This window comes from Drosophila albomicans, chromosome X, assembly GCF_009650485.2.
Source record: "Drosophila albomicans strain 15112-1751.03 chromosome X, ASM965048v2, whole genome shotgun sequence".
NCBI lineage: Eukaryota > Metazoa > Arthropoda > Insecta > Diptera > Drosophilidae > Drosophila > Drosophila albomicans.
In genome coordinates, this window is record NC_047627.2 from 9,961,300 (window position 1) to 9,970,479 (window position 9,180).

General features: G+C 43.2%; 3 protein-coding genes across 4 annotated transcripts; 1 reads left to right on the top strand and 2 right to left on the bottom strand.

Moving 5' to 3' along the window:
* Nucleotides 1-153: 153 nt before the first annotated feature.
* Nucleotides 154-6,487, bottom strand: LOC117563918 (thioredoxin reductase 1, mitochondrial). 2 transcript variants are annotated; one of them, XM_034242496.2, is made up of 4 exons: nt 6,252-6,487; nt 1,953-2,295; nt 1,657-1,883; nt 154-1,584 (listed from the first exon to the last, which is right to left on the bottom strand). In XM_034242496.2, the coding sequence occupies exons 1-4, from the start codon at nt 6,268-6,270 to the stop codon at nt 698-700; spliced, it is 1,476 nt and encodes a 491-aa protein (XP_034098387.1). In that variant the 5' UTR covers nt 6,271-6,487; the 3' UTR covers nt 154-697. The 2 variants fall into 2 exon arrangements, with proteins under 2 accessions (XP_034098387.1, XP_034098379.1); XM_034242488.2 differs by lacking the exon at nt 6,252-6,487 and adding an exon at nt 4,872-5,111.
* Nucleotides 5,549-7,956, top strand: LOC117563933 (C-factor). The gene is made up of 3 exons (XM_034242508.2): nt 5,549-6,070; nt 7,128-7,179; nt 7,241-7,956. The coding sequence occupies exons 1-3, from the start codon at nt 5,945-5,947 to the stop codon at nt 7,804-7,806; spliced, it is 744 nt and encodes a 247-aa protein (XP_034098399.1). The 5' UTR covers nt 5,549-5,944; the 3' UTR covers nt 7,807-7,956.
* LOC117563944 (uncharacterized) lies at nt 7,754-8,409 on the bottom strand. Its single transcript, XM_034242519.2, has 2 exons — nt 8,205-8,409; nt 7,754-8,137 (listed from the first exon to the last, which is right to left on the bottom strand). The coding sequence occupies exons 1-2, from the start codon at nt 8,311-8,313 to the stop codon at nt 7,983-7,985; spliced, it is 264 nt and encodes an 87-aa protein (XP_034098410.1). The 5' UTR covers nt 8,314-8,409; the 3' UTR covers nt 7,754-7,982.
* Nucleotides 8,410-9,180: the final 771 nt, after the last annotated feature.

The following is a 9,180-nucleotide window of genomic DNA, read 5'->3' on the forward strand; positions in this document are numbered from 1 at the left end:
CTTATTACTACCTTACGGAATTATGTTCAATTCAAGTTATCCAGTTGATATTAGCTTTTGATTATACAAGCTTTAAAGTTCCAAGTTCCACAGAATCCAAAGCAAGCCTGTTTTATTCCATAATAAAATAGTTAAAAAAAAAAATCATTGCAATTTTTGTATGTGGGTGAAAAATTCTATTTTTCGACCGTAAAAATACAGGTTTAGTTTATTTTTATTCATATTTTGTATTCACATGTAAGATAATTTCGTAATTTTGAGTGCATGCCGCACAGAGGCAGAGGCAGAGGAAGCAACGGCAACGACAATATCCAACATCAACGGACGACATTGTTGTGGTTGTGTTGAAAACAAGGCCTGCATTCTCCCTTTTCCTCGTCAGACGTTTCACGTGCGTGCTGCTCCAGTTCGACTGGAGTTGTCACAACAGTCTTGCCCTTTCAACTCGCCTGTCTGTGCAATAACTGAGCTATTTTGTAAGTGTGTGTGTGTGTATGTGTGTCTGTGTGGAAAAGGAGTGTGTTGTGTTCTATCGAATCTAAATAAAAACGGCAACAACTCTTCTAATTCGTTGGTGACAATCTTTGTCGTGTAGCATTGTGTTCTGTGTTGATTGGTTTCATTTTTGTTTTGTTCTTTTTGAAGGGGGAGAAAGGGACAATACGTTTAGATTGATGGGGTGGGGCACTCGAAGTGTTTAGCTGCAGCAGCTGGCTGGTGTGGGGTCCAAGCCAGAGCGCTTGGTGATGCTCAGACGTGTAAACTCCTCCGCGGTGGTTGGGTGGATGCCCACCGTGTTCATCAGCGTGGGAATGGTCAAGCCAGACTTGAGTGCGGCCGCAAAGCCCTGGATAACCTCACCGGCCACGGGGCCCAGATAGTGCAGGCCATAGACACGCTGCTCGCCAGAGCGTTGGGCCACTGCCTTCACATAGCAATAGCGCACGCTCTTCTGGGGAATGAAGAACTCCGTGGGCTTGTAGTAGCCGTGGAACACTTCGATTTCATCGGCACCGTGCGCCTTAACGGCATCCTCCTCGCTCAGGCCGACGCATGCATACTCAAGGGGCGTAAACACAGTGGTTGCCACATCGGCATAGTCCATGCGCAGATCAGAGTCGCCGTAGAGACGACGCGCCAGCAGGCGACCGGCCAACACAGCGACGGGGGTCAGCTCGGGCTTGCCATAGATAATATCACCAACAGCATAGATGTGGGGCACATTGGTTGTCTCTTCGCTGTCCACGGGAATCTTGTCCTTTTGCACCAAGACGCCGGCATTCTGCAGATTGAGATCCTCGACAAGACCCTTGCGGCCAATGGCCCACAGCACCGTATCGAAGACATCGCTGGCCACCTCGCCAGTCTCTGTGTTCTCGTACTTGACCAACAGGCGGCCATCGGCTTGCTTCTCCACGGACAGAGGCACGGTTTTGTGCAAGAATGGGATGCCACGCTCCTCCATGGAGGCGGCAACCAGACCGGCCATTTGCTGATCGAAGCCACGCAGCACAATCGAACGGACCATCACAGTGGGCTCATAGCCCAGACCCTTCAGGAAGCCAGCGCACTCCAGGCCGATGTCTGCAACGAGTTATAAAGTTATCATTAACAATTATATTCTAAGGAGTGTTGGGGTTTAGGGGTGAAACTTACAGCCAGCGCCCACGACAAGTGTCTTGCCGGGCTCGCGGTCCAGACTGAAGATATCATCGCTGGTGATGCCATACTCAACGGCGCCGGGAATATTGGGGTAGCGTGGACGACCGCCCACAGCAATCACAAAGGTCTGGGCGGTGATTGTGCGATCGCCGCTCTTCAGTTTAGCGGACAGTGTGTGTGAGTCCACAAAGGAGCCCAAGCCATTGATGTACTCCACTTTCCTATAACACAATTCAAATTAAATTAGTTGAGTGACTCTCCTTAAAGAAGGCAACTTTTCAAACACTTACTTGTCACGCATATCGATGCGAGTCACCCAGTTGACAGACTTGATGTGATTTTGCACCGAGGTGACCAGTTTGTTCCAATCGGGCTTGATCTTCTCATCCACATTCCAGCCATAAGCGGCAGCCTCATGCACAGACTCGCCCAGCAGCGAAGCCTGATGCATCAGCTTCTTTGGTATGCAACCGACATTGACACAGGTGCCGCCAATACCCCATTTGGTACCCGTTGGCGTCGGCTTGACAAAGTCCAGGCAGGCAACACGAGCGCCATTGGCCACAGCCTCCTTGGCGCAGGCCAAGCCACCGGAACCGCCACCAATCACAACCAGATCGTAATCATAGTTACCTGCGAATAGGCAAAGAACACAAATAGGAATTAAAATTAATGCAAGTCGAAAGCGTTATTCAATTCTGTGCTGCTTGATGCTTGAGGATGCTACCCTGCTCCATTTGGGGACGCAATCGTATGTCCAAATAGGCGGAACGATAAATGCTGCGACCCTGCGAGGGCTGCTCATCAGCCAGCGAAGCGGGCACAAACTCGAACAGATGCATTTGGCCAGCAACTTGCGCCACAACTGAGGCTTCTCGCGGCACGCCTTCTTGTTGTCCTAGCACTCGACAACGACGACGACGACGATGTTGTCAATGTTGTCGTTGTAGTTGGTAACAATTGAACATGTGTGTCGCTGTGCAAATCAAACTGGAGCAATCATCTGAGCCCCGCCTTGACTGGTGGTTTGCTTTGACCCAATACGCTTGCCATGGTTACGATTTTCTACTGATGGCACGACGATTATACGAAGTTTTTTGGGTGTTGGATTACACATACTATGTATAGTAGTTGGGGAGGGTTGAGCAAAGAGCAGCGGAGAGCAACACCTGAGGCGGAGCGCAATTTCTCATGAAGCATGCAAACCTAATCAAATGTACTTCACATCAAAGTCGGTATCAGAAAACCGTATTGTTGGACCGTTAGTTGCGTCATTAGCCCAGAGTTTGGTTTAGGCATCTAATTATGACGCATTATAAGGGCAATTGATAAGCCAATTGCCAGCGATAGAGTGCGAATAGTTGGTTATTATTATAACAACAAACCACGAAACAACTAAGAGGGCAGCTACTGTAGAATGTGCTCGACGTTCAGATACTAGAGCTACACATTTCTAGAAATTCCACAAATATTTGGTGAGCAACCATAAAAGTTATCAATCAATTAATAAGCATAATCATTGAGACTATGTTATTAATGGGTAGCACCTGTCCACAAATTTGATAGTTTAAGCTATTTGAGTGCCTGACTTGTAGATCTTAAAGACGACGGCACAGTCTTCAATGAGCCATTATATACTTGAAGTAAACCTTGGTTAGTGGGCATAAAAATCTAATAAATGGGGAACGGTCCAAAAGGGCCTTTTTTGAACCACATGGCACAGAAGGTTTGTCGCCGATAAGCGCAAATCTCAATTCGTAAAACTTAATTAAGGAAACAATAAACCACAAAAACAAAATAAAAAAAAACAGCCTTATCAACTTATTACGACCGCAAATGAATGCAAATAATTTGGGAGAGGATCGTGACGGAAATACAATGTGTCTATCGAATATCTAATAGTTAATATAGTTAGTTACTAAATTTGCCTAATTACAATCTATGTGTAATTGGATTAATTCGTAACTAGTTGACGATGACATTGCAATAAACGATCTTTGTGATCCCTATGAAGGGCAAAGAACAAACAAGTCACGATGGCACTTTGCCATTCACGATGACGAAAGTGTTAATGAAGATCGTCATCATCATGATAATAATGACGATGACGGATGACGTAATCAATTGCCAGTACTACTAGATAAGCAATCAGGTGGGAGATGCGCTTTGTTTTGTGCTTGTGAAATACATATGTCAAGAAATTCTCGAATATTCATTAGTTTAATATAAATGCATATACATATTTCTTGCGAAACCGAAAATAATAATTGTTTATGGTATTTTTTTGTTAATATCTTACTTAGAATAGACTTGAAAGGAATTGAACCTCTTAATTTTCAATGCTTTCCTGCAGTAATTTCATACTTTTTAGACGGTAATCATTAAAACCCAAAAATAATGATTATTTATCTATCACGTTTTTTCGCACACAATAAGGCTGAAGTGAGATTTGAAATCAGCAGACAGAAAGACAGACTGATAGGCAGACAAAGTGGGCAGCATAACAGTTAGAAAGTTGCTTTCAAACACACACTCTACGCACTACATGGGCCCTATTGCCTCGCCCACTTCCCCTCCCCCGACATACATTGTTATGATCGTGACGGTGCGAATTTTTTGCCTATAGGTAAAATGTGTAATACAAGCAAAAGAGCCGGCAAAAGCCAAAATGAAATTCGATAAGTAAGACTCGCAGGTACGTGCGTAAAAGCGCGAGCCGCTTAACAACAGTTATTGCATAACAAACATACATACATATATATCTCTATGGATGTACAATGTGAGTATGCAAATATGTGCGTGTATGAGTGTGTTTGGGTTTGTATGTTGAGCAACAATAAAGTAACAAGAACAAGAGCAGCCATTGCGGTTTATCGCTCGCGTTGCCAACTGACTTTGCAAAATACTGATCGATTTACAGCTGAAACGCGATTGCGATGATTGCGACTCTCTGTCTGCACGCTTTGGGGCTTCACCTGCCTACTGCTGCTTCTTACCTCGAAGGGGCTTCACCTTGCGCACTGGCTGTTGATACTGAGCCTGTCGATCGCAATGGGGATGATTAAATGGCGGCACTCCAGTATCACTTGCCGAGCTGTCGAGCGAAGTGTGACCCTGCGGAATGTTGCGAGTATTGCGACCCCCCGATACTAAACTAGAGTTGCGATTGCCGCCCCGCTCAGCACCACCTTGATTTGTTGGTTTCATACTTGTTGTTGTTGCTAGATTTCTCCGTTGTTGTGATTTCGAATTCGTACTGAACGTGTAGTTGTAGTGTAAACTATGCGCAGCTGTTATTGGAGCAGCTGACGTAAATATCGTCGTGTGCTGGCGCAATAACGTTACGGAAAATCTCGAATTCCAAAGTGTCAGCGACATATTTTCGTTGATTTGATTTTACAGCACGTTCTTTTTTGCAGCACAAGATAGTTAAATACGATTTTCTATTATTATTGTTTTTTAATAAAATGTTTACTACTCTGCGCTGCGCGTTTCCAACAATGTGCAAAATATATTTGATGCAGACAGAGACGGAGAGGCAAGCATACAAAAAAATACGCGACGTCGTCAAGCAAGCGCGGCAACACTTGGAACGATTTATTGGAAAGCAGCGCTGACGCTCAACTACGTAACAGCGGCAGAGCGGTTGAATGCGAATGCGCGATGAAAAGAGAATGCGCGTTGAAGAAGTCGGCAGCAACAGAGTCGCCAAGTTAGCTTTCGTAGAAATGGAAACACGTTATGCTTAACAAAAGAAAATAATATAATCGGCATCATTAGCATATATACTTAACACAATAGAAATGCGCAACAGTTGGTTTTTTGGCAAGAGTTGCCACATGTTCTCAACTGATGTCATTCTGATTTTGCTCTCAGTTGGCAACTCTGTCAGCTGCCGTCGCCGGCCGCTGCTTGCTTTGCGCTTTGCTTTCAGCTCTTTTTGCTTCTTGTCTAATAATAATAAAAAGAAAAAGCGTACAAAAAGCGAATACACGACGACGGCAACGTTTAGCGATAAACGCGCATTTAACGCACTCCACTCCAACCACAACCACATCGACGTTGCTCAAGGAGCAGACCAGCACAGTTAACAGTTAGCAAGTGTCAGTTGTAAAGCTTCCACTTTAACGTAACTTTTTTTTATTGTGTGTGCGTTCGCTCTGTGCCCAATTACTTAATCTCAAGTATAAATACACACACGATTAGATTTCGTGACGAAATTCGAGTGTTAAAAAACTAGTGACAATCACAACAATTCAGTAGGAACGCAAACGGGAATAGGATGAAATCGATTTTGATAACCGGCTGCAATCGAGGCCTCGGCTTGGGCCTCGTCAAGGCGTTTAACTCGTTGCCGGAGCCGCCGCAGCATCTTTTTACCACCTGCCGCAATTTAGAGCAGGCCACAGTAAGTTATGACGCGCAATTATAATTACTACTAATATTTCTACTCGATGATGAGTCATCCACGACCATTTTGTCAAAGACATCACATCACATCACATATCGAAACTACTCGAATATTTTAAAAGGTCAACACAAAAAATAACAATCCAGAAACGAGTGTGAGAGAGAAAAACTAAACTCACCTTTATCGACGGGCGCCATATTTTGCAGTTTGGGCAAGTGTTTTAGACTAACAAATAGGATCAGCAGATATTTCCAAATAATGCTAATTAATTTTCTTGTTTGGGATTCAGCCGCAGATGAAAAACACTCTTGTTATACGGAAGTGCAATAGAACACAGACACAAAAATAACAGTAAGCAGCACGTTAAATTTACTCCGCGTCACACTCTCGAACACTCGCACAGCGAACGCAAATGCGAAATAAGCGGTAAACTTTTTGCAATTGCTTTTATGTTTTCTGTCGGCTCACGACGCTTTGTTCGTTCATTCGTTCGTTCGCTCGTTCGCTTCCAGTTATGGAAAGCACAGCAGCGTGACCGCATCATAAAACTTCCACTAATATACTGTTTTACTTGGCGGATTATATCAAATATGTCGCTATTTAAATAGTTTGGTTACATTTTATTAGTTTTAGATTGCTTTCTAAACAGAAATCAAAAACAGTTTAGCACATTAGCACTAAGTGCTTACCAAAACTTGATTAACGAATTGACATTGTATAAGCGATCGCGAGTTCAATTTCAGAATATACCAAAAATTAACTTTTTGGTATTCTTCTTGGAAAAGCATAAAATGGACGCACTGAAGCACAGATTATGGCGCTATCGATAAATATCGATATTTAGGTCCTACAGTTGTTGGCGCATGATGAGTTTTGAATTTTTAAATATGTATTAGACGGTATTATAGCTCAAACGGTAAATGCTAGAAAACTGCAATCTTTATATGAAAACGTGGATCTCAAAGGGGCTGGGATTTATTTGTTATACTAATTGTAATCAACTAAAATCACTGATTAATTAAATTAATAAATGTTAATGTATGAATTTTTTTAGGAGCTTACTGAACTGGCCAAAAAGCATTCGAACATACATGTGCTTGAGATTGGTAAGCAAATTCGTTTATTGATTTTGCGTTTGACCTTTATAATGTGTTTGTTTAATGGCAGACCTAAAAAACTTTGACGACTATGACAAACTGGTGGGTCAAATTGCTGATGTTACCAAAGATGCTGGTCTCAATGTGCTCTTCAACAATGCTGGTGTTGCCACAAAGTCGGTGCGTCTTGGTGCCACCAAGCAGCAGGATCTGCTCGATACGCTTCAGACGAACACTGTGGCGCCCATAATGCTGAGCAAGGCCTGTTTGCCGCTCTTGAAGAAGGCCTCGCAGGCCAATGAGGAGCAAAAAATGGGCGTGGGACGGGCGGCCATCATCAATATGAGCTCAATACTTGGTTCGATACAGTCGAATGTGGAGGGCGGCATGTATGCGTATCGCACTTCGAAGGCTGCCCTAAATGCGGCCACCAAATCGATGAGTATCGATCTGCGTGACCAGAAGATACTCTGCATTAGCCTGCATCCGGGTTGGGTGCGCACGGACATGGGAGGTGGCAATGCGCCCCTTGATGTGACCACAAGCACCGACCAAATCGTTGAGACTATTTGCAAGTTGAATGAGTCTCACAACGGTGGCTTCTATCAATACGATGGTGCTCAACTGCCCTGGTAAGTGCAAAGCACACGTACTCATCTATGTATGAATGTATGTATGTATATACTAACTATACAAAGTATATATATTTTTGTTGAAGCTATGTATATTGTATATTTAGCTGGTGCTTATTAAAAAAAAAAGAAGAAAAATTCTAGAAATCAGAAATTTTGATATCGCCTCCTTGTCTAAAATCAAAGTGGTGGCTGCGGCTGTGGCTGCAGCGGTGGCTGATCCATTGGATATGCCACGCGTTTTCGCAGATCCAGTCGGGGTCTTCGGGAGTTGAGATTGCTGGCCGCTTCCGCAGAAATTGGTGGCGGATCGTTCCAGCCGGGTGTTAGTGAACCTATTGAAAAGAGAAATTCAATTCGGTCTCTCATACGTGGTGCATGTGGCTTCGTCAATCGATTTACCTGGAAAGGCGCCAGTGGGTGCAATATTCTGGCCCATTGGTGGTGGCGGCTGCAGTGGTTGTTGTGTTCCCGTTGGTGGATGTGGCGCTTGCGTTGGCAGTTGGCTCATTTTGTAGGTTTTTGCGAAATTTATAATATTGTTTACCTGTTTCAAAATATTGTGTCAGCTGTTTAGAGCGCCAGCCTGCCAACCTAGCCAAAATTACTCTAGGAAATGAATTTTCTTATCGGTTTCTAAATAAAAAACGTCATGTGAGACAAAATTTGCGCACCGCCAACTTCACGTCGGAGGCATTTTTGCGTGCAGCCAACTTCATGGGCATGCTCTCGAAACGCGCTTTCCATTTGAATTTAAACGCTAATTTAATTAATTATCGCCATTCATAATTTTGGAATTTGTTGTAAAAGACAGTAAGATTGCTTATCTAAGCTAATAATGGAGAGGATAAAATATTAATAGTTTAAATTTTACATATCAGTAAGAAAAATAGTTATTTTCGATTTTCGGATTCGTCGTTGTAGATTCTGTGCTGTATTTACGGTCTCTTACAATAGCCGCTGTCACACGCACAAGAGTCTTGAGTCTAATCTTGTGCAGTGGCCAGCAGCTGCAATAAGCACCTCTCGATTCGTTGTTTTTCTATTATATTTTTATAGTCGTTATCATTTACACATTTGCACTCTACTGCATCACTATACACATTTGACTGGTCGCCAAACTATTGGTATTTGGTCATTTTTTTTTTGGTTTATTTGTGGGTGTTGACAGATTGAAGGACTCCTCGGACTCCATTCTATTGGCATATTTGATGCGATTTCGTTAGTTTTGAATTAATGATGAGAAACAGAACCAACATATGTTCTGGTTCACAATTCCAAAGTGTTTTGGCCTAGGGCTCTTGGGCACTGTTTTGAATATTTGATTTCTTACTGATTGCTGTTGCTGTTGTTGTTGTTGTTGCGACTGTTTACAATT